Source organism: Podarcis vaucheri, assembly GCF_965113315.1.
Source record: "Podarcis vaucheri genome assembly, chromosome: 4".
In the NCBI taxonomy this organism is placed as follows: Eukaryota; Metazoa; Chordata; class Lepidosauria; order Squamata; family Lacertidae; genus Podarcis; species Podarcis vaucheri.
The window spans coordinates 25524372-25550500 of record NC_138762.1 but is presented as its reverse complement, the minus strand read 5'-3'; the positions used below and the strand labels follow the sequence as shown (position 1 = coordinate 25550500).

General features: G+C 45.1%; 1 protein-coding gene across 2 annotated transcripts; it reads left to right on the top strand.

The window, feature by feature from the left end:
- Positions 1–2477: 2477 nt before the first annotated feature.
- Positions 2478–14663, top strand: GJA3 (gap junction protein alpha 3). Of its 2 annotated transcripts, none has more exons than XM_082221526.1 (2): positions 2478–2652; positions 10096–14663. In XM_082221526.1, exon 2 carries the CDS (start codon positions 10113–10115, stop codon positions 11646–11648), a length of 1536 nt encoding a protein of 511 aa, XP_082077652.1. In that variant the 5' UTR covers positions 2478–2652; positions 10096–10112; the 3' UTR covers positions 11649–14663. The 2 variants fall into 2 exon arrangements, with proteins under 2 accessions (XP_082077652.1, XP_082077653.1); XM_082221527.1 differs by lacking the exon at positions 2478–2652 and adding an exon at positions 9319–9453.
- The last annotated feature ends 11466 nt before the right edge of the window (positions 14664–26129 follow it).

The window sequence follows — 26129 nt, the reverse complement described above, 5'->3', positions numbered from 1 at the left end:
ACACTCCCCAGAAACAGGAGCAGACAGGGGAGCACATGTCTCTGTAGAATGTAACCAGGGTCATTTGTGCCTCCCAATCTAGCAGCATCTAGATCATAGGTCTTCAACCAGTGGGTCAGGACCCACAAGTGGGTCACAGCAAAGCTGTTGCCACTACATTGAACTCTAGATAAGGCCGACCAAACCAAATGAGCACTCAGATAAGCAATTAAGATACTTCCCTTCTAGCGTTCTCAATCCCACTGCATACACAGTGACTGCACTGGATGAATATTAGTTTAGGGGCCCAATTCAAGGTGCTGTTTTTGACCTATAATGCCAAGCAGCTCAGCGTCACAATACCTCAAGGACTGCCTCTCCCCATATGAACCTACCTGGACTATGAGATCATCCACTGAGGTCCTTCTTTGTGTGGTGTGCATCTTCCACAAGAGGTCCGGAGGGTAGCAACATGGGAATGGGGCTGTGGAGGAATAGTTTTGAAACTGTGCTCTAAATTTAAACATTGCATTGCAGGGGGTTGGACTAGATGACCCTCAGGGTCCCATACAACTAACAATTCTATGGAAGCAAAAGAAGTCAGGGCGTGTAGAACGCCTGTCACTGTTTATATGACTTGACATTCACAAGATGAATGGGAGAGGTTGGATAAAAGTTGTTGCTAAGAGATATAGCAAGAAGCAAAGTGTAATGAAAGGAAAAGTAACAAAAAAGCCAGATAACTAAACTAGACAAGTGTGTAGAGTTTATAATTAGACATGGGTATAATACGCAGACTCATGTTGCAGCATATTGTAATTAGTTAGCTTAGCTTAAAGCTCTTTGTTTGAGACATATATAAAATCTTTATGCTGTGTTGGGGGCAGGGAGATCTCCAGTTCCTGAAGTGCCCACAGAGAAATAAAGACGTGCCTTGATTCTCATATCATTGGCCTCACTTGTTATTTAATCCCTGCCTGGGAATGAACTGCTTAGGGTGGACTCCCTTACCAGGTCTTTTCTGTGGTGGCTCCCCGCTTGCAGCATGCTCTCCCCAAGGAGACTTGCCTGGTGCCTTTGCTGCATAGCTTTCAGTGCCAGTGAAAAACATCCCTCTTCTCCCAGGCCTCTGGCTAATTAAACAGTCTATGGCAGGCATCCCCAAACTCAGCTCTCCAGATGTTTTGGGACTACAATTCCCATCATCTCTGACCACTGGTCCTGTTAGCTAGGGATGGTGGGAGTTGTAGTCCCAAAACATCTAGAGGACTGAGTTTGGGGGTGCCTGGTCTATGACCTTTTAAACTGGGGGGTTAGTAGTATTATTATTGTTTGTTACTATGTTATATATTTTTGTGCTTTTAGATCGTAAACCGCCCTGTGATCCTTGGATACTGGGCAGTATAGAAATGTATTGTCGACATCCATCTGTCTCGAGAGACAATGGAGTGTGCCTCCAAGGGTGAAGTCTCATTCTCACCAATGTGGTCCGAAGGAAAGCAGAACAATAGGTTTGGCACCAGCTTGGTGGCTGGAATTGCCAGATGGAGTCATACAAGGTGCCATCCAACCGCCTTAGGGACTCCACTCTGGATTTGCGTAGGGTTTGCTGCTTCGATTTTTCTTCTCCCAAAGAAGCAGCGGAGGTTTAGGGTCAGAGTTTTCCTTCTCCTTGGATTCCCAGGTGGACGAGCCCCATCTGCTCCTCACTTCCCTCTACAGCATGTGCAGAAACAACCTTCTTGACCCACCATTGGTCTCATCTGCTCAATCCACCAGAGCCACATGCAGGGAAGTCCCTAACTCCCTGAGGGTTTTGAGACCTGGTTTAGCCACCCAGCCAAAGCCACTTTCCAGAGTGTGGCCAATGTCACATGCTGACAGCTTCTAGGAGCCACAGGTGACAGCCGAGGGGCAGAGGGGGGACCAAAAGGTGGGCAAACTACCTCTGCAGGTGCCCCACACCAGAGGTCCCACACCCTTCCATAAACACCCCACAGAAATGCAATAACTAGCTCAATAAATAAATGCTATAAAATGAAATAAACCTACAAAAAAACTTAAAACCGCGGAATCCCTTCCCCTCACAGACACGAAACCTAGCCCTCCCTTGCCTCCTGCTCCAGACGCAGCCCTGAAACCGCGGGCCTGCTCCTCTTTGGCGGGAGCCACCGAGGCCTAGTCCTGCCGAGCGACGCCTCGCCCGCCCCGCGCCCACAAGGGCCGCGCTTGGGCCGGCGGAGAGGCGTGGCTTGGCCGGGGCCCAGCCTCTCCCCCGGCGCTAACTTGGCGGGTTCAGCCAGGCCTTGCTCATCCGACGTGACAGCGGCGATGGCTGAGGGGGAGACCCTGGTCTCTCTCCCTCTCTCTGGGAGCCCCACGTTACCAAGCGCCATTAAACTTCCACACCGGACAGATTTCCCACCCTTTTTTTAAGCGTTCTTTTTATTTTATCCTTATTATTATTATAATATTCTTATTATTGTCGTCGTTATTTTTTAGGGGGAGGGGGGAAGAGAGAGAGAGAATAACAGGACTTCTGCCTTTCCCCCTTCTTCCCTCCCCTTCTGGCTCTTCTTCCTCTCTTCCCTCGAGCCCGGCTGCCCTTTGACTCCCATGTGCCGAGAAGGACTTTGGTGAGCTGGGCCCGCCGGCTGCGCTCAAGAGTTCGGGGTAAGCGCCGCGGGGCAGAGGGGGAGAAGGAGGGCGCGCGCGGATGCGGGAGAGAGGGGTGGCGAAGGGAAAGGAAGGGACCTGCTCCGCGCCACAGCCTCCCCTGCAGCGAAGCCGGCTCCGAAGTGCAGCCTGGCCTGGCCTGGCCACCTCCTTGAGGACTAGCAACGTGGACTTCTTCCCTCTGCTGCTGCAAATGGAAGCGCGGCGGCGGGGGGGGGGGAGGCGTGCTATCCCGCTTTTGGAGGCGCAAATCTGTACTCAGCCGCTTATAATAAGGGGCTCCGTTGCGAGCATGGTGTGTGTGTGTGTGGCAGCTGTGGGAGCGCACGCTCTGCTGCTGGAAACTCCTCTTGAGCTGCACCTGCTTTGGGGTTAGGAGATGCGCTCGGGTCGCCTCCAAGGCAGGCGCGGTTCAGCCTTCTCCCGTAGCTCATGGAGGTGGGTGGGGAAGGGGAGAGGATTGGATTTCTATCCTTTTCCTGTTTGATTGCTTAAAGCTGCTCTTCGTTTCTGCTTTGTTTTGTTTGCAAGCGCTTAAGTGCTTTAGATGTGTGTGTGTGTGTGTTTTGCACTGACAGTCGCTTCTTTAACCACTAGATAAGACAGGTGCTTGCTTTGCTGTGTCTTATTTGATTAAGAAATCGTACATGACTAAATGAATACCCCACCGATAATATTAACATTTTTGTAACACTGCGGTCTCAGAAACAATTCCTATAGTTACAAGGCAGTGTGTGTGTGTTTATCTGTCACACACATATATTGGCAGGCGGCGGGTTGCATAAGCAGTAGTGATGCTTTGGTCCAAAGTTGTGTAATTTGCTTCCCCTTGGTGTGATAATGACAACCTCGGGAATATCGAGGGGTTTTTTCTGCTTTGCCTTGCTTAAAAGTATATAGCGAACGAAACGCAACATGTAGGAAGAGTTTTCCAGGGTCATCAGTGATTCACCCCGTTGCCCTTCTTGGCCTCCCCCCTTTATTGTTTTCCTCACTGTAGAAATTTGTAAGATTTCGAAGTGTAAGTTCCTCGAGGTGGGGAGCTGCGTCTTGTCCTTCTATTGTTCTGTGCCTGGACACTAGTAGCAGTAGTAGTAAATTGATTTATTGTTATTATGAATTTAAGGGGGGGGGGAGACAATGTGCACCATAATTTTTAAATTCAAGTCTGGCATGGAATTCTGATTTTTAACTGCGACTTGCCGTTTCCTTTAAAATGTGCACTTTTTATTTAGTGGACGTGCTGAATGCTCTTCAGGATGGCGTGTTGTTTATCAGTGCAAGGGCAGACGGTAAAACGTTTCCGTTACTTTAAGGTGTTGCCCGTAGTACTCGCGCCGAGGGCTCAGTCCTGCTCAACATGAATTCGGAAATAAGTCAATAGAATTGTCCACCCGGAAATAAGTCGCATGAATATGTACGAAACAGGAGTCTACCCTCTGCAGGATGAACCCAGACTAAGCCCTGCTAATTAATTTGCTTCGCTTATTTGCGACTAGTTGGCAGAGGATAAGATGCCACGGAAAGAGGCTTCCTAAGGTCAGAGATACCCGAGCAGACTCGAAGCCCAAACAGGGTAGTGGATTCTTCGGATCGTGTGAAAGGTAGACCGGAGGATGAGGAGCGAGGCTTGTCCTGTTGCTCCGAGTTTGCAAGAAAAGGGCACCGTAGAGGTAAATCGTGGCACCGTGGTTCAGAGTTTTTGCTGGTTCACGGGCTTCGCTGCAATCCTGGACCCATTTGCTTCGGGATAAGTACCACGGAACGCAGCAGGTCTTGCTTCTGAGCACACAAATATAGGATTGCGTAGATAGTTCAGCAGATCCGGCAGGGGAAATCGAGTTGCTTTGCACTTTTATACACGGGGGTGAAATAGCAGGGAATATTTCGAGATCACACAGGACTGAGAGTTAATTTTCCTCCAGAATCCTATCGCCCGCCTGATCGCACCCCCCACCCCAAACCAGTTTTATGTGTCATCCCAAAATTATTGCTAAAATGCAGTGGGAAAGTCTATAATATCGACCTTTTAACCAACGGGAGGCGTTTGAAGTATCGCTAGGAAACGAATTTGCAATTAGAATCGGCACATATATATTTTCAAATTAACAATTAGAATTTAGAAGCCTTGTTCACGTGAGTCGAAGTTGCAAACCAAATGTGCGCTCAGTGTAATGTAGGGAACCGTGAGAACGTCTTGGAACCGCGTGTCAATGTTTGTGGGAACCATGTTCTCAGGGGCACCCGAGAAATGCCAGGAGTTCAGCTAGTCGTGAGGTCTCGGTTACTCGGGAGGTAAGTCCTTAATTCCTGGCGTGCCTTGAGGGACAATCCTCTGCACACTTTACTAAGTGAAAAAAACCCCAGTAAAAAATCCGTCGGGCTTATTTCAGAGTATCCAAAAGTCGAGGTTATTAGGTTGGTGTCATGAGCTCCGTTGGATGCAGCGCATCTTCCCTCTAACGAAACAATCAGAGCACCGCGAGATGCTGATGCCAAGGTTCAAAATCATTGCGTGCGATCCTAAACGCATCTACTTGGCAGCAAGTTCCACGGAAGCGGTGGCCGTTCTTGCAAAGGAGCGTGTTTGGGATTGTCTCCTCGAGCCCCTTGACTCCGCGGGGCTTACTCTGAAGTACTGTAAACATGCGTGGATCCGCCTGCGCATGACTTGCGAGTTTCCTTTCCCAGCATAAGTTAAATTGCCGTTTCCCCGCCCCCTTTCCCCGGTGTCTTGAATACTCCTTGGTGCGGAATATTTGTGAAATCCGATTTTCTAATTCCGGATTAAGATAGGACGAGTTTGTATACTTTTAAGGCGTTGGTTGGAGGGAGCCAGGGAATCGATGTTTTCAATCGTCTCTCCAGCACTTGACGCTAAATACAACAAGATGAAATAATAACGTTTTGACTATTAATAATTTGGCTCTTAAGTAACCCGAATCCACCGCCCATTTTAAAATACTATAAGATGATTTGGTTTGGCGGAGTCAGTGAAATCGAATCAGTTTAGATTGGTTTAAATTTCACTTTGGCAGGACTTCAGAGGATGCTGCCCCTGTGAGTTTGAACCACAATCTAAATACATTTAAATATTTCGGACCTTGGAACCAGCACGCGTCTTTCTCCTCCCGAAGCTAAGCCCCTGAAGGTGTTGGTGGCCGTTCTCACCAGGGGCTCAAGAGAACAAACAGGCTGAATTCTAGAAAGGAGTGGGTCATCCACCATCTCTAACTTCATAGAGACTCTTGATACTGTTACAAGAAGATGCACACGGAGGAGGTCTAATTAGCCGCTGGTGTCCGGTGGTCTTTCCCCTATAAGCTCTGAGATTTCCATTGCACCAGAACTGGAGAACCTGTGGTCCTCCAGATATAGATGGACTACAAATCCCATTACCCCTGGCTTGGGCGAGGAAGTCCAAAAGCATCTGCAGAGTCACATATTTTCCCCATCTCTATATAGAATTCGTTTTGAATTGAAGCCAGTCTCTACCAAAAGAACCACTTTGTTGCTTCCTTCCGAGGAGGAATCAGTTAGATTTGCTGGAGGGGATCTGAGAGAGGATACTGAATGACATTTGGTCAGATTGCGCCTGTTTTTGTTCCGATCCTGCTTCCTGGACGTTATAGAGAGGGAATAATGACTGAACAAGTGTCATGGAACCGATACAGATTGTGCTACTGGCATTAATGCTGCAATCCTAACCCCGTTTACCTGGAAGTAAGCCCCACAGAATTCAATACGACTTACTTCTAAGTAGACATGGTTAGGATTGTGCTGTTAAACATTAGTATGAGGTATACGTTCAAGCTCATTTCAGAGCTCAAAACAAAAATTTAATATATTTGGAGACAAACCCTGATTTGACTAAATGCTATTAAACATTTAAATGAGTAATATATACATTGTTGTAGATTTCTTCCAAAGATAGTACTGTAATTTGATACATGTAAAATTAATAAAGTTTTGATTGTCTAATTGATTCCTAAAGTGAAGCTTTAATTGCAGAGGTTTTTTTTAAGTTCCCCAATTAAATATTAGGGATTATAAAATGCAAAAATGAAGTACTCCTGGAGCACAGTTTGTTCTGACCCAGCTTCCTCTTCTCTATGACAAATGCTATGATAAAGAAACTCAAGAATGCCTTTTCTTTCCCGTTTATGTATTTTGAATGAGATTGATATGATTTCTCTTTTAACAATAATAAATGGTGTTCTGCTGAAATTAATACAAATACACCTTTCAAACCAGGATTGCCTGCAGAACTGATGGGCATGGAACTTTGTTTATGTTTGGGGTTTTTTATTTTGCCTCTGATGCACTCTTTAGTGAGGAATATTTTAAAATCCCCTATTTCCAGAGTTATGAAAAAAGAAAATATTTAAAACATCCCTCTTAAAAACATTCTCGTTTAGGCAAGCTTATCCAGATGCTTAGAAATCCTGATATGCATTTTAATGTGTTTTAGTATTTTAACTCTTTGTATGTTTTAAAGTCTCGTATTTTTTAAAAAAATATTATTTTATCTTTTTGTAAAATGCTTTGAGGATTATTATTTTTACAATCAGACGGTGTATAAATGTTATGAAATAGATAAATTAACAACAAGTGGTAGTTTTTGCTTATCAGGTTATGAGGTTTCTTGTAGCTATTCCTCTCAGGATCTTCAACCCTCAATGGCATTCTGCAATACATAAATGTATTTCTATTTAATCAGTTGACAATTCAAGCTGCTCTGACTACTGTCAAGAGTCAGCTACGATATAACCCCTCCAGGTGTGATATCCACATAAGCTTTCCCCTGTTTAAACCTGACCGTTTTGTGATCATGGTTCAGCTGAAACAGAAGCAGAGGAGTGCCAGCAATTCATCAAGGTGCTGGCCTCCCAACGTTTTGGATCACACCGGGGGGGCACCAGGTTCAACCTTCCCACAAGGAAAGCATTTCGGCTAGCTGCAGTCAGAGCAGGAGATCCGAGCGGTTAGCAGGCGATCCCCGTGTACTGATTCCACATGTGTGTGTTTTTACAGTGTACACACACACACACACACACACACACACACAGTATTGGACTAGGAAGACAAGGCTCAAATCCTTGCTCACTCAGAGAACTCATTTGCACACCTCAACTATCTCTCAATTCAGCTTACTTCACAAGACTGTGGCAAAGATAAAATTGGCTAACATTGTGGACCCTGCTCTGTGCTCAGTGAAGGAAGGATAAGGTGCAAATGTATAGATAAATAAATATACATTTTAAAAAAGCTGAAGCTAGTCAGCGGTTTCCTAGCATATAGAGTAACAAAGAAATGTGAACGGGCTCATCATATCTATGTGTATGTTTTGTGCTATTATTTATATGCTGCTGTGTGAGCAGCTTAAGCAAAGGAGGGCCCTCCATTGTCCCTTTGCTGCTGCAGGTTCTTGCCAACCTACAATGGCAGCTCCCATCAGCTCTAACCAACACTGGGTCCCCCAGCACTCAGGATTGACTTTGGGGGGCAACAGGGAAGCAGGAATGTCTACTGCTGGAAATTGGAACTGAAAGCAAACGAAGTGTTTTCCACGTCAAGAGAAGAGTAGCCTTTATGTCTGAGACATCTGTGATATAACTCATGCACAGATGGAATGAAGTGGGCATCATCTAACGATTTACAGACATATTGTGCTGATCACCATTTTTGCTGCAATAGTAATTCTGTATACTGATAGCGAGCTCATTTAGCTCATGCAGCCAAAACTACACAAGGGGATTGGAGGAACACGGAAGTTTGCAGAACTACAAAAAAAACAACAACAACCCAACTTAAAAGAAATCTGCAGTGGGAAGAGACACCCCCCCCCAACAGCTAAATAAGGATGCAACACTTTCAGCGCCAATGGAAAGCTGACGGACTGTTGGGGTGGGAAACAGAAATATAGGGTTGGTGGAATGGAGTATTCTGGAAAGGGGCATACAGCTGGTTGGCTGGAACCTTGAAAACTCTATACCAGAGGTTTTCAACCTTTTTGAGTCCGCAGCTCCCTTGACCAACTACATTCTTTCTGCGGCACCCCTGTGGGGCTCAGGCGCCCAGTGATGTCACCCCTTGCCTGCAGAACTGGCAGCCCCTCACCCCTTTTAGAACACTCTCCCTTATGAAGTGTTCCCTCAGCCTCCTCTCGAGAGTCCTCTGGGCAGCTGCTGCTGCCACCCCTGCCCCAAACAGAGGTGCCTCCTCACACTGCCCCTGGCACTTGTCTGCCCATTCCCAACAACAAGGGCCGGTGGACTGGCTGGCTAGGTTGCCTTGTCTGCTTGCTTGCTTACTCTGAGGCCACCTCAGCTCCTGGCACCCAGCACCCCCTGGCCAGCCCCAGAGGAAACATTCGCCTGGGGAGCTTGTAGCCAGGGCTGCTGCAACAAACAGCTGTGCAAGCCTTTGGGAGGCAGAGATGCAAGAGGGCATCAGAGGAACTAGCGAAGGAAAGAGGGACAGAGGTCAGTGTTGCCTGGCACCCCTGACCGTCATTCAAGGCACCTCAGGGTGCCACGGCACACTGGTTGAAAACCACTGCTCTACACAGCAACCTGTTATTGCAGGCCCTTCTTGAGACAAATTATTGAATTGAGCACAGAATCTACTGTTAGCGAAACACCATTCTGAGTATAGCCCACAATTAGCTCATGTGTTCCAGGGAGTCTAATCAGGAGGCCTGAAGGGCTCATGTGAAAGTTCAAAGATGTAATTCTGTGAAGAGCTCCAGCCTTAGTTCCCCAAAGACTTCCATCTAGACATACAGCTGACCACATGGTAAAAATGTTTCTGGAATGTACTACTGACTACTAGTGGGGGGGGGGGCAGGGAGATGCACTCAAGTTAAAATTCTTTGATACTGAGAATTGTCCTGTTAAGATCACTCTGATAAAATGTGTCTGTCTGTGCACTCCAGGCCCATATTAGTTACTGTGTACATAGGACTCAGCTGTACACCTGCAAATATAACGGTTTAGGTGCAGTATACAAATGTGACACTAGATGGCGATGGTGAGCTAATTGCAAATTCAATGTATATTTTTAAACGTGGTTTTTTTTTGTAAAGCATTTTTACAGAGTTATTTTTATATGTGAAGGTTCAGCCGTAGTGATTTCCAACTACCACCCACCTCCTGAGCTACTATGAGTGATAATTTGCCCTTCGTTATATGTTTACCTATTTTCTGTGATACGGTCCCTTTGTAATTGAAAGCTACAAATCATTAATTTATTGTTTTTCAGCCTAATATCCTAGATTATATGTTCCCACTCTTACTGATGATAATAATGCATTATTGTGAAAACACTGCCTTGCACAGAAATGCCTGAGTGTGGTTTGAGGGGGGATTGCTTACCAGTTTCTCAGGGATTTTTTATTTTATTTTTGGTAATAATGCTGCCATAATGTTCTTATTGTAGGTTAGAGAGCTGAAACAATGGGTGACTGGAACTTTCTGGGGAGACTATTAGAGAATGCGCAAGAGCACTCCACAGTTATTGGCAAAGTTTGGCTGACGGTACTGTTTATCTTCAGGATATTGGTGCTGGGGGCGGCTGCTGAGGAGGTCTGGGGAGATGAACAATCAGATTTTACATGCAACACCCAGCAACCTGGTTGTGAGAACGTCTGCTATGACGAAGCCTTCCCCATCTCCCACATCCGCTTCTGGGTGCTGCAGATCATCTTTGTCTCCACTCCGACCCTCATCTACCTGGGTCACGTGCTCCACATTGTGCGCATGGAGGAAAAGAAAAAAGAGAAGGAAGAAGAGATTAGGAAAACCGGAAACGGCAGGGAAGCAAGCCGCCTCCTGCAAGGATCAAAAGCGGAAGTTGGCAGCGGTGAGAACAGCAGCGGCAGCAACGACAAGCAGCCGCCAAAGCAGAAAGAGGAGAAACTACCTGTCCGCGATGAGCATGGCAGGATTCGAATGGCAGGTGCCCTGTTGCGCACCTACGTTTTCAACATTATCTTCAAAACTCTCTTTGAAATAGCCTTTATCTTGGGCCAGTACTTCCTTTACGGTTTTGAGTTGAAGCCACTCTACCGTTGTGGCCGCTGGCCCTGCCCGAACATTGTAGATTGTTTCATTTCGCGGCCCACGGAGAAGACCATCTTCATCATTTTCATGCTGGCGGTGGCCTGCCTCTCTCTGCTCCTCAACATGTTTGAGATGTACCACTTGGGATGGAAAAAATTCAAGCAGGGCATGACCAGTAGGCGCAGCCATGCAGCACCCACCTTCACCCCCGTCACGCCAGCCTCAGAAGTGGAGGACTCCAAACCTGCCTCCCACGCAGCCTTGCCCGTACCTGCAGCACCACCAACTGCGACCTCCATCACCATGCCTGAAACTCGTACCATCACCCCACTGGTTTATCAGCAAGCTGGGTTGCCACACTACGCGGACATTACCTCCAGGCCACAGCCGGCCTCTGTTGCAACCTCTCTGACTGGCTACCCAGGGGGTCCTTTGGCTGGCGAGGACAGGCACAAAGCCCTCAGGCACACGGCAGTCTCCACCCCAGTCGCAACCACATCGTCTATCCCTTCACCTTCGCCCGTCAACAACTCCTACTTCAGTAGCCAAGCGCTGGCTGATGAGCACAACTGGGCCAATTTGGCCGTCGAGCAGCAGAGGAAACTCGCAGGCTCCAGCTCAGCTGCCTCCTCCACCCCCAGTAGCCTCCGACAACCTCACCCGGAGCAAGGGGAGCCCAGAGAGCACCCGCCGCCTCCACCTTCTCTGTCGCCTGTGGCTGCCGCCAACAGCAGCAGCCTGAGTACCAGCCTGAGCGGGGGAAGTGGCAGCAAGTGGGATGGAGAAGGGGAAGAGGAAGGGTCCTCTATGTCGGCTGCCTGCACCTTGGTGGAGATGCACGACCCACCGCTGCTCATAGACACACGTCGCTTGAGCAGGGCTAGTAAATCGAGCAGCAGCAGAGCCAGGTCTGATGACTTGACCGTGTAACTGGATCCCCTACGCCGGGAGGAATAAGAAGATGAAGGTAGCAAAGTGTAAAGGGGAACTATTCTGGGGGGTAGGGAGGCTTAACCCCAGGACAAGGGGATAAGGGAGGCCAAGATCCCAAACTTTGAAGCTTGCAGTTCTTGCACTCTGTGGGTTGTAGTGGTGGTGAGGGCGGGGGCGGGACAAACATCAACGTTTTCTAATAGGTTGGGGGTGGCGAAAGCGCAGCCCACCGGCCAAGGGACCAATAGCAGCCAGATCACGTGAGAGGAAAAGAGGCCTTCGTAGATTATAGGTGCTAGCAGCAAATGAGAACGTGCTGTTGTAATCACATATCCCAACAAGCAATGCTTAGTCCTTGTTGTCATCTGTCATCTCATTCTGCCCCTCATCCCAGTTCCGGTTCCTTTCACAGGCTCACATTTAGTTCTAGTAAGAGGGTTTCTTCCTCCTGTTCACCTCACTTCCATAAACCTGAAGCTCACCAAAGCCAGTCCAAGCCATTTTGCTGCCTAAGGCAAAGGACAAGATGGTGCCCATCTCCCACTCTACATACAGAAGTTGACTAGACTAGCAGTTGAATCTTACTAAAATGGTGCCAATGGGATAGCATCCTCCCCAACATCTTAGGGCAGCAAACTAATTTAAGGGATGCAGGAAAGACTGTGTGGCACACACATCTCTGACCTCCAATAGAAGGCCCTGCTGCTCCTCAGCATCAGCCACCTGAGGCTGTTGCCTCACTCTGCCTAATGATAGGGTCAGCCCTGAAGGTAACTGCAGATCATCTTTCCCCTTCGTGGTCAAAGAGCCACAATTAAAACAAAAGCAGGTTTAGGTGTCTTCAGTTAATTTAAGGCAGCTTTCTGCTCTTCACAAATTGTCAGTTTCTAATGGGTCTGTACTGACCCCCTGCTGTAGACTGAAGTGTTCATTTTTTTCATTTATTTCCATTCTTTTCTTTTTGGCTCTTAATCTGTGAGGAAGTGTCAAGCTTGAAATTCTACACAAGTGTTTCCAAACCATGAAGACACATTTTAAATCTATGTATTTTTAAACCTTTGGTTACCTTTCTTGAAATTACTTCTGAAACTATAAATGCAAGAACATAAAGCACACACATCTTAAGATATGGCACACTTTGGCTTTTAACCCAGAAAAGCAAAGAAACCGTTCCAGTATTTTATGCTTATTGTGAACAAAATTGTAGGATGAACTAGGACTGTGCATTTTAGGTGGCTAAATATTTTTGAGCTAGTTAGGGGAAATAGTGAGGGCACAACTGAGCTAAAAAGAGGCATAAACACTTGATTTCAGTGGAGTGAGTAAAATAAGCAGCAGATTACAATCTCAACCTAAAAAGAGATTTTTTTTGGGGGGGGGGTCTGCTGTTGTAAAATGTATTTGGCAAAAGTAATAAACAGTAAGACTAAAACTACAGTGCACACCTGAAGATTTTAAAAATAACCTATGCATTTCAAATTAATGTGGCAGTGCACTTAGCTCTTTAGTTTTATCTTTTTATTGTATAAAGATATACAATTTGTATTGACTCTGGTCATTTTCACAAATGGGAATTAGCTTCTGTATGATTTCCAGCATAAAAAAAATGTCCAAAATGAAAAATTAGGCCCTGTACCACAGAAAGTTGATTGTGCTTAAGTACCTTTGAAATCCATTGGTCTTGTTATTTGCAGCTAGCCTCATCGATCTCAACAGGACCTAAGCGCAACCGACTTTGTCTGGATCAAAGCCTAATGTGCAGCGTAAAACTGCTTTATCTGGTATTTCTTAAGTACATGTTTGCTTTTCTCATATATTTAAATCACATTCAACCACTTTATTGTCTAGAAATGTTGGTATCTATTTGACTAAGCGGCAACTTGTCTTCCACTATCTGAATCCATTTCTTCCAGACTAAAGATGTCCTTTTTTGAAGACATAAAGTGAAGTGCGCTGTGCTATCAATTAACAGTGCAACGTGGCACACGCCTGCTCCGAAGTAAGCCTCACTGAGTTCAATGAGGCTTATTTCCAAGTAAGCCAATATATGATTGCAACCTAAATCAGAGGAAGATTTAAAGACAGTGGGTTGTATCCAACAGTGGTGGGCTGGGTGGGGGGAGTTCTGATCACATGGGATTTCCCCTTCCACTCCTTTCTCTGCCTGTCCCCAAAACTGCTCTGGAGGGTTCTTCTGGAGGGGCTGCAGGGGAGAGGAGGGGGGGGTATCTTTTGCAGACCTGGAAATCTGCTGTGCTAGTGGAACGGCAGCATTAGATACGGCTCAGAATGTCTGGATCAGACCAAAAGTTTATCTAGTCTAGCATGCTGCTTCCCAAAGCAACCAATCGGATGCTCACTCCCGGTTGGTCCACCATCAAATTGCATTCCCTGATGCCTCTGAATCTGGCTGTACCCCTATAGCCATCATGACTAATAGCCATTGATAGGTCCATTCTGCGTGGATTTGTCTAATCCCCTTTTAAAGGCATCTAAGCAGTGCCTTAATATATCATGATAGATGGCATTCTGCTCTCGGGGTTGCATATGCAGTGTTGCTGACGCCAGCATTAAGTCAACAGGCTTGTCTAAGCAGAAATGAGAACAGAATTGTACTCAGTTTGCCTCTTCTTTTCTTTTTATACTGTATTGTCTGAAATGTAACACAAAACGAATTGCCAAGGTAGCACTATATATATCTTATTTCAATAAATAAATGAAAAGGGGGGAAGATAGTTGCTTCAATGTTCTTTGTACACACTGTACTCATGTATCTCAAGGAATAGAGTGATTTTTCCAAAGTTAGCCTGGTTTTCTATTTACTGAGTGCTGTTCCTGTTCTAGGAAGGCACCCAGGAAAGGAGTAAATTAACAGCTTGGAATGGAATTTGACTCACGATTTCCTAGGCTCCCTGATAATTCCCTGTGCTGCCCACATTCCAAGTAATGTTAAAGGTATCTGCAAAATAATAATAATAATAATAATAATAATAATAATAATAATGAAAACTTCTTATAGCATCATTTATTTATTGCTTTGGCCACATGGGCCAAGCCTTACTTAAAAGATTGCTTTGTATGCCAAGCTTTTTAATATACTATCTCCTATGCATTCCAACTCAAAAGTAAGACCCACTGAGTTCAATATGACTTTCTCCCAGGGGAGTGTTGTAGGACTGCAAACTAGGCCTTGTTCTAAATTCACTAAAATAAATTCCATCTCTCTTGGAAGGATATAGAGAAATGCTTTGGCATCAGATACCAGTATTTCTTACTTTTTACTGAGATAACATCCACATAGGCCATAGAGTATTAGCACAAGTAAGAACCAAAAGCAGAATAGGAGCAAGGGTTCAATTCTTGAATACCAAGAAAACACCTCAATTAATATATTTCAACCAACTTAGAAAGCAATTAGTTCAAGAAACATCTGCTGGGGAAAACAACATATCCTGTTGTAAATATGTTCATTTACCTTGGTTTTTTTGTCGTTAAAACAAAACAGAGAGTATGGTGACAATTAACTCTTGTAGCTTTTTTGGGGGGGGGCTCAATATTGGAAGAGGTTTCTCAAAGTAGTATGTATATAAGGGTGTTTTCACATGTGACTTTTAAGAAGCTGAGTGTTCCAATTAATCAAATGAAAAAGTGACATTCATATGCTCATATGTTGTTTTGAAACTGTCTCTCTCTAGCTTTTTAAATCCCACTGACAAGTACATCATTCATAAGTAGCATACCAGAAGCACAGGCCACGATTTGCTTTCCTTAAACTGTATCTACTTCAATGGAACTTAAATTATATATAATTGCTGGAACAGGGCTTGGGAAACCTCTGCCGCTCCAGATGTTTTTGGACTCCCCCAGCCAATAGGGCCAGTAACCAGGAATGGTGGTTGTTGGAGTCAAACAACATCTGCAGGGCCACAGGTTCCCCATCCCTGGTCTAAAAATTGTGTTATTCCACTACCGAGCTTTGTAGACCTTCCTGCAGGTAATTTCCACTGGATGCAAACCAACATACTCAGGCATAGAGTGAAGCTGTAAGACAAAATTATCCTTTGACTGGAAGTATACGCAACGTCGGCCGACTCATGTCTTTGCCACTGCCAAATTTCTCACACCCTGCTCCCCTTCCTGTCAAAGAAACATAGGAAATCCCCTGCTCCCTGCTTGCCCTTGCAAGTTATGCTAATAAACTCTATGTATTGGTGGGATTTCCCCACTGGGACATTTCTCCCAGCATGGGGAAAGCAATGTAATAATATGTAGAAGGGTTTGGGTTTGTTTGTTTTAGTTCACCAACAGCAGCAGGATGCTTAAGAATTACTATGGACAACAGTGGGAATATCTCCCTCCAAGGGAGCCTTTAATCAGCACACAGCCCTCTCCCTACCCAATTTTGTAGTGGAGAGACAAAAAAAGTTGTGCCCGCTTTGATCAGAAGCCAAGGGAGTCCTTACATTGGCACCAGGCTACCCACAAAGTTAATGAAGCTACACATGGAAGGGAAAAAAAGATGCAGCCCATTTTAACATCTTGTAAGACACAAGTTAATTCAGGTCACTGAAATATCTTGTAACATGTTTTGGCAAAACTATAAAGAGGAAAGGGAGATTTGGAGCATATTAGCCAAAAGAAATGGTCATTAACAGATAGTTGATAGATAGATAGATATAGAAACAGTATTTTAGGACCTTTTTCAGTTTGATCTCTTTTTGCTTATTAGTGTGCTGATTATGTTATTGACTTTTAAATCCTGGTGGGTATTTAAATATACATAATTTTAGGTCCTCTGGATTCTCTTCCTTGTGAAATGTGTGCTCTGTTCATCATTTGGTTTCCTGAAGTTTACATTAAATTATTGCCCCTTCACACAGTGGGTTTCCCCGCCCTAAACAGAAGAGTCATGTACAAAAACTGTATCTCACATGTGTTTGTTTCACAGCAGGAAGCTGCTCCTCCAGTCATGTGTATTCATAAAGAGTGTTTTCCCCCCAAACATGTACATAATTACATATGTTTTCCCACATACAGAGGTGTTGGGGATAGTAACTGTCTGAGAGAAACTTCATTGCCCTAAGCAGCGAGAGATTTGTGCAAGGAAATTCTTTTCAGTGTGTTGTTCATGGGAATGTGTAGCTGGATAGACAACTCTGTCCATATTATGGTGCTCATCTGAGCCCTATTGAACCATCTGTATGTGTCTTGCTGTAAATGGGGATGCCCAGCCCTACCAGAGCCACCACCAATTGTCATTGTAAGCTGCCTACAATTTGAGCAATAATGGGAATCCCACCTGAAGCAGTTCTTAGGTCAAACTATTCATGACAGAAGCAGAGCTGTGTTTCAGAAGATTGGTTGCACCCAACGTAGGTAAAGTAGCAAGATGGGGGCAGATTCAAACTAGGAAAGATGGCAGCATAGGAAGCTTCCTTATGCCGAGTCCATCTAGATCAGCATTGTCTACACTGATTGGCAGCGGCGTCCAGGTTTTCAGAAAGGGGACATTCCCTGCCGTACCTGGAGATACCAGGGGTTGAGCCTGGAATCTTCTGCATGCCAAGCAGATGAACCCAAGTAAGTCCACCAGTCCAGCCACCCCCACCCCCACCCCACGTAGGCTCCAAGACAATAGAGAATAAGTTGGGAATAAGTGAACAGAGGAGATGAGGGGGGCCCAACATGTAGAGGAATGTTCATCACTCACCCACCCCATCCCTCCTGCTCCTTCTCCCCTTGAAGTTGCCTCTGCCCCTTCATGTCATACTACAGTTCTTCGGGGCTATCTGTTATTTAGAACTCAGATCCACCTCTGTGACATGTAGATCGCTATCCATTTGTTATTTTATTAAGTGTGTGGGTTGCTTTATCTTGCATGAGGCAACCCAACATGACTTACAAACAAACAAACAAACAAATACCCCCCACCATAGATACAGCCCACCACTTCTAAAAGGCCACAGATAGTTAAAGGGCAAAGGCCTGGTTATAGAGAAAAGGCATCCTATGTTGTGTCTGAATGCTGCCTTTGAATGGACATGTGTAGCTGGTGTGTGCTCAGGATCACAGCCTAACAGGACGAAATCCAGACACTGAATTTTCCTGAAGGAATTTGTGTTAATTCCACAAGCAGACCATAATGGGAATATCCCATGTAGAGCATAACATAATTCCTACCTTTGTCTCTCCCTTCTCGTCTGCTTCCCACCCCCCACCTCCGCTTCCCCATTATTTTAGATTGTAAGCTCCTTGGAAGCAGGGGCTGTCTTTCTCTTGCCTAAAGCACCAATAATGCTATGTTAATAGTTAGGATGCATGCATCTCAAGTTGTGATTTACATGTGCCTTCTCACAAGTCCCCTGTGTGGGAATTTCGTGAGAAGCGTTGAAGCCCATATGTGAAAGTTTATTTGCAATTAATGGAACGTATATGTATGTTCAGGGTCCAGCTGTTATGGGACAAGTTGCCACCGTCATTTGAAGCAACAGCCCCGTCCCGGATTCTTGTTTTCGTTTTAGAATCTCTGCATTGTTCCCATGTGGAAGATTTTGTTTCCTTGCTACGAACAACATGCCAGTTTTATTTGTTCACAGAGATTTTTCTTGTAAAACCTTTTGCATAAGTATAAATTATTCCCATGAGACAGACACGGCTATGCAGGTTTGGATTTCTTAAAAAAATGTTTAGTTATGATACTCTTTGATTTCTGGCATTTCACAACTGTTGGTATACAGTAAGCCCACAACTTACGCATGGTTAACACATTCAGCTTTACGCACTGGGGTAAAAAAGTAAAAAATAAAAGGGGGCGGGTGTCCAGGGCGGGGAAAGACTTTTAGTAATCCCACTCATCGTTGACTCCAATGAGTTGTGACTATATGTGATTCTGGCTTTAGGTGCAACCTCCAGAATGTAACCCCTGTGTAAATTGCGGGCTTACTGCATTTGAAATAAGTGTGTGCAATTTTGAAGCAGAAGATATATTCCCTCTTAACACAGTGTATTTCCACTGGAGAATCGGATTGCATCAGAAGGTTTACTCATTTATGTCGCTCGAAGTACACGTGTCCTTCGACATCACCGAACCTCCCAACAAGGAAGGAGAGAATTTTCTGGGCAGTCAGGGACTTGTAATCACGCCAAAAGCATCAAACTGTTCCAAGGGCTGTCTTTGAAGAAGTGCCTTGTGGATTAATTACGTGAGAACCAGTTGGTGTCCATGTTCATTTACCTCAAATGTTTACAAAACTGTTACTAAATAAACTTTTGTACCATAACGCTGTCTCTTATAAATGACATTTCCACACACCCATCCCATTGGTCGCTGCAGCTGCTGTTTCTTCTTCTTCTTCTTCTTCTTCTTCAAGTAGCACAAACAATTTCCTTAGAGCTTTACATCATGGTCACCTCTACAGCATACATTTAAAGCACATTGAATAGCTTCCCTCAGAAAATCTCGGGAGCCATAGTTTATCCTTCACAGGGCCACAACTCCCAGCGCCCTTAAACTACAGCTCCCAGGATTCCACAGGAAGTCATGTGCTGTATGGCTGTGACCAACTACTCCTCTCAGGTCGCATTTGTCTGACATAGAGAGAACACTTACCTCCAACTCTAGGAAGTAACTTACTGTTGTTGCTTCCAGTGCAGAAAGACAATAAAAGGGCCTACTCTGAGGTTACTGTGTGAGAGCTGTTGTAGTATCATTTATTCCCACACCATAAAGCAGAAGTCAGAAGGTGTGAGAGGAACCCACAAAGAATTTCCTTCCCTCGCTTTCCATGATTCAGGCATGGAAAAGAACTAAGCCACAATTGCCTTCCCAATGAACCCCCAGAGTGCAGGAAGAAAAGACATGCTGCACAGGGTCCCCCAGAGTGCAAGACTTATGTCAGAATGTAGGGCGACCACTTACACATAATAAAGAAGGGCAAACAAGCACAGTTTTCCATAGCAGCTGTGTCTCCTAACCTCTACGTATAATTGTACAAGCTGAGCTTGCTGGCATGTGATTGAATCCCACCTGAAAATAGCAATACAGTGGTACCTCGGGTTACATACACTTCAGGTTACATACGCTTCAGGTTACAGACTCTGCTAACCCAGAAATAGTACCTCGGGTTAAGAACTTTGCTTCAGGATGAGAACAGAAATCATGCTCCAGGGGCGCGGCGGCAGCAGGAGGCCCCATTAGTTAAAGTGGTGCTTCAGGTTAAGAACAGTTTCAGGTTAAGAACGGACCTCCAGAACGAATTAAGTTCTTAACCTGAGGTACCACTGTAGTCTGGGAGAGCCTTCACATGCCTGCAAGGTCTCCTTATATTCTCAATAGCTACTGAGCAACTTGGAGTCCTCTGCTCCCTCTCTTCTTCCGATTATTATCTTCAAACCAGACTTCAAATAGAGGACTGCGCTCTGTAAAAAGCAGATGCACAACCACCCTACGAAAGGGCCAGTGAGTTTAGCTAGGCACAAGTCTTTGGAAGCAGACCCTTTTGGAAACCAATGGCTTAAGATGCAGAAGTCGACGAAGACATGATAAGAGGAGGAGACTTTGAAGAGGAGTCACCATATAACTTGAAACAGATCCTGGAAAAGAAGGAATTTATGAGCAGCTCCCAGTCCCTGGTCAGATTTGCAAAAGACCTGGTAGTGGGGAGCTGGGATGCAGCGCTGCTGCTACCTGCTGTCAGGGACTGGACTGAGGCTGGAATGGTGGAGACCGCCCTCCTCCTCCTGCACTTCCAAGAGAAGACAGTATAGATTTACAACAGTGGTTTTCAGAAGGCCACAGAGGGGAGAAGCTGGGAAACATTGGGAGAGGAGCAGGAAGAAGAAGCAGCACCAGGGAAGGGACAGCTGACAGACTCAGTGTCTTTATAAAGCATTCCAGGACCTGGCGGGCATTGAAAGTAGGAGAACAGAAAGCTCAGAGGCAGGAAGCACAGATCAGCCAATGTAGGGATGACGTATAATAGGAGAGATGGAGGGGGTGGAGCTTTACTCGGAGCAACACCATTATCCAAGAGAGATGGCATTTCTATGTCTCTCTCTGTGAATATTGAATAAAAGACCTTGGTAAGAGCTTCTTGTCTTTCGTTTACTGGCAGCCGGCCATGAGGGAGGGGGAGTGGATTCCCTGGAGCCTGATAGGCGGTACACAAAATAAATAAATATCAGGAGTGGGGATTGTGCGGCCCTCCAAATACTATTGGACTCCAACTCCTGTATTCCTGACTGCGTGGTGTTGATGGAAGTTAAGTCCACCAACATTGGCAGGCCACACGTTTCCCCTTTCTTGATGTACATGGGGTCCTCTGAGCCTACACGTTCATAACATGGTTCTTAGTGACACGGCAAAATCCCCATTCCTCTCAGCTGCCATGTGGTGGTCTAGGATAGCTGCATTCTTGCACACACCAGGAAAGGACTGCATACAATGCCACTGCCTGGAAGGAACCCCAATGGCACTTCCAGTGGCATGTGAATGGTAGGGAGCCACTCAGGTCTTGCACCCTGTACAAAAACTACTGCCAAACAATACATAGGGTTCTATCTAACCAAGTTGTCCTGTTAGCAAAAGGATTTCAATCTGCACAATGGGACTTTTTGTCCCTTGCCTCCCTGACCTCAATCTATTATGGGTTTCCTCCTCAACCCTCCAGAGCAGGCATAGGTAAACTTGGCCCTCCAGATGTTTTTGGCCTACAATGCCCATGATCCCCAGCTAGCAGGACCAGTGGTCAGGGATGATGGGAATTGTAGTCCCAAAACATCTGGAGGGCTGAGTTTGCCTATGCCGGCTCCAGAGTATTTGTGGGGGCATGCAGTCCCCTTGTGCAGGCCAAAGACTCTGTGCTAAGACCATGGGCTGCCCCCCCCCCAAATCAAATAAATAAAAATCTTTGACCCACCACAAAAAAGACTCTGCTGGATCTTTCTTGCTCAGCCATGCACCAGTAGAGCAGTCATTCAGTACCTTGCAGAGAGTGAAGACCTGCCTAAGGTTGACAGTGACAGGGGAGCATCTAAATAGGCCATGCTAACTGAGTTGTGCACAGAAAAAGTGCATTGGGGGAAAAGGATGAAATTGAAAAGGAAGTGCTGAAAAGGTTTTCAGCAAATCCAAGAAAACTTGTCTTAGTTTAGATTTTTTAAATAAAATGAAAAAAGCTGTGTTTGTTGTAATTTTACGAAATACACTCATTAACTGCATGAAAGGTACTCCCTGGTGTTAATTTAGCTCCCTAGTTTTCAAATGATTGAAGATTTTGACAGATTTTTCTGAGCACTTGGGGTCAAAAGAAAGTAATTGAAGGCAACTGTTGGGGAGACATTTCATTCCGAATCTGCTAGACAGAGGAGCCAGACAGAGGGTGATGGCAGGTGGGTGTCCTGCCCACGTCAACATAAATCCTAGCTACGCCCATGGCTAAGACACTTGCTTCCTTTCATACAACCAGTATTCAGAAACAATTCATATTTAATTAAGGAAGCTTTTGGTTCATGTCCCTGCAACCAGAGATGAACAGACTTTGTCCTCAACTTTGTCCAGTCCAAAGCTCTGAGCAAGACAGGTTTGCAAAGACAAATCTTTTAAAGGAACAGCAGTGTTGGAAATGTTTTACACTGCAGAACAAAACAAGAACAGGCAGGGAAGAACTACGTTTCAGCTTCAGTACAGCCTGGATTTTCCACTTCACCCACAGCTAAATCCCAGGAAAATGAGTCTTAACTTGCATCCATTAACTTGTGTCGTTTCAATAAACAAAAACCATTCCTTGTGTTGGACAGCATCACATATTAAGAGTCACAAATTACGTGGGACGTGGTTGTTGTTGTTGTTTTAAAAGCTGCACAATTTTATAGATTCAGTTCTTCTTTTTAGAAGTAATGAAATAAACCCATTTTCAAGATGCCCAAGAGAAGTCACCCCAAGCAAAATAAGAAAAAACAGCACACACAGGAACTATGAGTCCATGCTTTGTAGTGTGAAATGTTCAAATAGAATTAAAAGCAGAAATAACGTTTTGCTGCTTTGAGCAAAGACTAAAGGCGAATGTGTTTGAATTGCCAGAGACCTGGAGGGTGTATGTGTTGTGAAAGCAGACTGTATTTTGCACAAACCGCAGACGTCAGCAACCGGAGCTCAACTGGGGAAAGTCATAGCTGCGAAAAGTTGTGGGAAATGACAGGCCAACTCAACTGAAAATATTTGTGTTAGCTAGATATTTTCACAGGCTGGGAGATGTCAGAACCACGGCAGCTTAAAAGAATTATGCTACATTCTTCTCAGTTCATGCAACATTAAATGAACACATTACCCTGAAAAAGGAATTAATATTACGCCGGCCTCCTCCTGGCAGAAGGGAATTATCTTCATTTCTAGGCTCCTGAGAACTTTCTGCCTTCACTTCCTTAGTCTGTGTTTCAAAACTAATGCGTTTGAATTTTATATGCAATTACGAATATAGAAATAACCAAATTAGATGGCTTCAAAAGAGGACTGGAAAAATTTACAGAGGATAAGGCTAGCAATTGCTACCAGCCATGACGTCACAGTCAGAGGCAGTCGGGCTTCAGAATGTCAGTTGTCTGCAAGTTTCCCACAGGCAACTGGTTGGCCACTGAGAGAACAAGATACTGGATTAGATGGACCACTGGCCTGATCCAGAACTGCTCTGCTTGTGTTCTTATGTGTTTGGTCTACACAAACACTAATAATTATCAATTATTGTTTTTATTATGAATGCAGAATGGATTATTCCTCGTTAGAAGTACAGGAAACACATTTTTTTCATTTCCTTCTTCTTCTTTATACAAGCCACTTCACTTTTCCACCTGCACTGACACACAAACACACACTACAGTGGTACCTCAGGTTACATACGCTTCAGGTTGCAGACTCCGCTAACCCAGAAATAGTACCTCGGGTTAAGAACTTTGCTTCAGGATGAGAACAGAAATCGTGCTCTGGCAGTGCAGCAGCAGCAGGAGGCCCCATGAGCTAAAGTGGTGCTTCAGGTTAAGAACAGTTTCAGGTTAAGAATGGACCTCCGGAACGAATTAAGTACTTAACCCGAGGTACCACTGTACTAAGAGAGGTTAAAATTTCCTTGCATCATCTTTTCTTCATAATGTAGCCCTACCACATGTCTTACAGCTGGCACTCATTTTGCCACGGTACAGGCCCCGTTTGGGCCGAAGTACGATGCTTCTTACAGAGTGCAACATTTTGTCCTGTGCAAAAAATAATGAATGCAAAGTCTATGCATACTTTCTCCAGTATGCATAGGGCCAAAATGACACAGGTTAAGTCATTTAACACTAACTGAAACAACTTCAGTGCCAAACAATATTTGGGTGTTTACGGGCACATACATATTCTCTCTCTCTCTCTCTCTCTCTAAATCTGGCCTTCAATGAGAAAACAATAAAAACATTGTTTGATGTGCAGAGTGTACATCGTATCTCAGACAGTTCGTAAAAAGTCAAACATAATTGAAAGCAGTCCAAGAAATGCTACAAATCAAAGGGCTGTATTGGTTCTTTGTGCGCAATGCCGAAGAAGAGGACAGAAGAGGAGACACATTTGCATAAAAAGCGCATATGCTAATTTGTGTGTGCAAATTTAGGGGGGTGGGAAATACTATCACTTAGTACCGCTCACCCTAATGGAGAAGGTGTGCTGTGTGCACATGCAGTCTGCTGTTCAGGCACCAATTGTTGATGGGCAACTTCGAGGCACCTACAGGTCTCCCTTATTTAACAGAACTTGCTCTTTAAACTAGACTTGGACCAGACAGCCCTTCAAAGAGAGGACTCCTTCAAACAGTGGATTGTCCTGTGTAAAGTAGGCCAGCAGAGGTGGGGGACTAAAGTTAAATCAACAAGGTTGCACAGGTGAGGAGCCCTGGACCAGCCCCTACCTTATCTCCCATTGCACCTGTTATGTACTGAAGTTCTCACCCTGGGCCAGCAGGGGGATACTGTAGATAGTTTTCACTCAGGTCCACATATGCAAATAAGGGATTGAAAGTGATGTTCAGTGATTGGATAGTTACAGAAAGTTGTTACAGTTGCGTTGTACTGGAGCTCTATATAAGCAGGCTGGCTGAACCCTTCAGTTCGCTTTTGTCCTGGCCTGTGAATAAACAAGAGCTGTCTGAAGAATCGCTGTGTCGTCTGATATGTTCACTCACAACCTAACAGCACCTTTGCTTCAGATACTAGCCTTAGGTCTGCTACCCCAACTAAGCCAGGCTCAGAGGAAAAGAAACCAATGAAACTGATGGGGGTAAGGACAGAGGTGCAGGTGAGGTTTAGCTCAAGGATGGGGAACCTTAGCTCCAGGGGCTACAAATGGCCCCCCAGCCCTCAGGACTCTCCTCTGGTCACACCTAGCATTGATTATACATCACATCCTCCCTCAGTACCCTTGCCCTGCTAGGAATGTTTATTCGGACTGTGCAAAAGCCTCCTGCTTGCCTGAATGAAAAATAGAGGACGTGTGTGACTTTTGTGCGGTTGAGATTTAGCCTAATGTGCCAAGGTAAGAGTCCCATCCACTGCTCCACCCACTGTCCCCTCTGGCCTTCCCACAAGCACAGGCAACCATTTGGCTGAAATATGTTTCCCACCTTAGTTTAGCTGCTCTCCATCCTCACAGCCTTTTTTCCAATTAAAAACCATATACCCTGCTTCATATGTGAATGGAGGCAGATGGGTCTTTGGTTGCACATCCAACTGGGCCCTAACTCTGCATAGAAGATGAAATATTTTTACAATAAGTTTTCCACGTCTGCTTTCCTATATATAGCATGGTTGTCGTTAACAGGGATGTAATAATTTTTTAAAAAACAATATGTAAGTGGGATTTTGAATAAGGTTGCCAGCTTTTTAGCAACACAGAAATCTGCCTTACACACCATTGTTTCATCTAGCTCATCTAGCTCACTTCCGTCTATACTGCCCAAGACATTTTGGCACCTGAGGGGAACCACAAAATGCTCGTGCCCCTCCCCCAACAAAGAAGCTGTGGGTGAAGATCTACATCAGAAACAAGGGTGGGTGGGAATAATAATAATAATAATAATAATAATAATAATAATAATAATAATAATAATTTATTATTTATACCCCACCCATCTGGCTGAGTTTCCCCAGCTACTCTGGGCAGCTCCCAATCAAGTGTTAAAAACAGTACAGCGTTAAATATTAAAAACTTCCCTGAACAGGGCTGCCTTCAGATATCTTTTAAAGATAGGATAGCTGCTTATTTCCTTCACATCTGAAGGGAGGGTGTTCCACAGGGTGGGCACCACTACCGAGAAGGCCCTCTGCCTGGTTTCCTGTAACTTGGCTTCTCCCAGTGAGGGAACTGCCAGAAGGTCCTTGGGGCTGGACCTCAGTGTCCGGGCAGAATGATGGGGGTGGAGACGCTCCTTCAGGTATACAGGACCGAGGCCGTTTAGG

What these genes read in the sequence shown, in the direction of transcription:
- GJA3 (XM_082221526.1), top strand. Translation starts at nt 10,113, where the DNA reads ATGGGTGACTGGAACTTTCTGGGGAGACTATTAGAGAATGCGCAAGAG.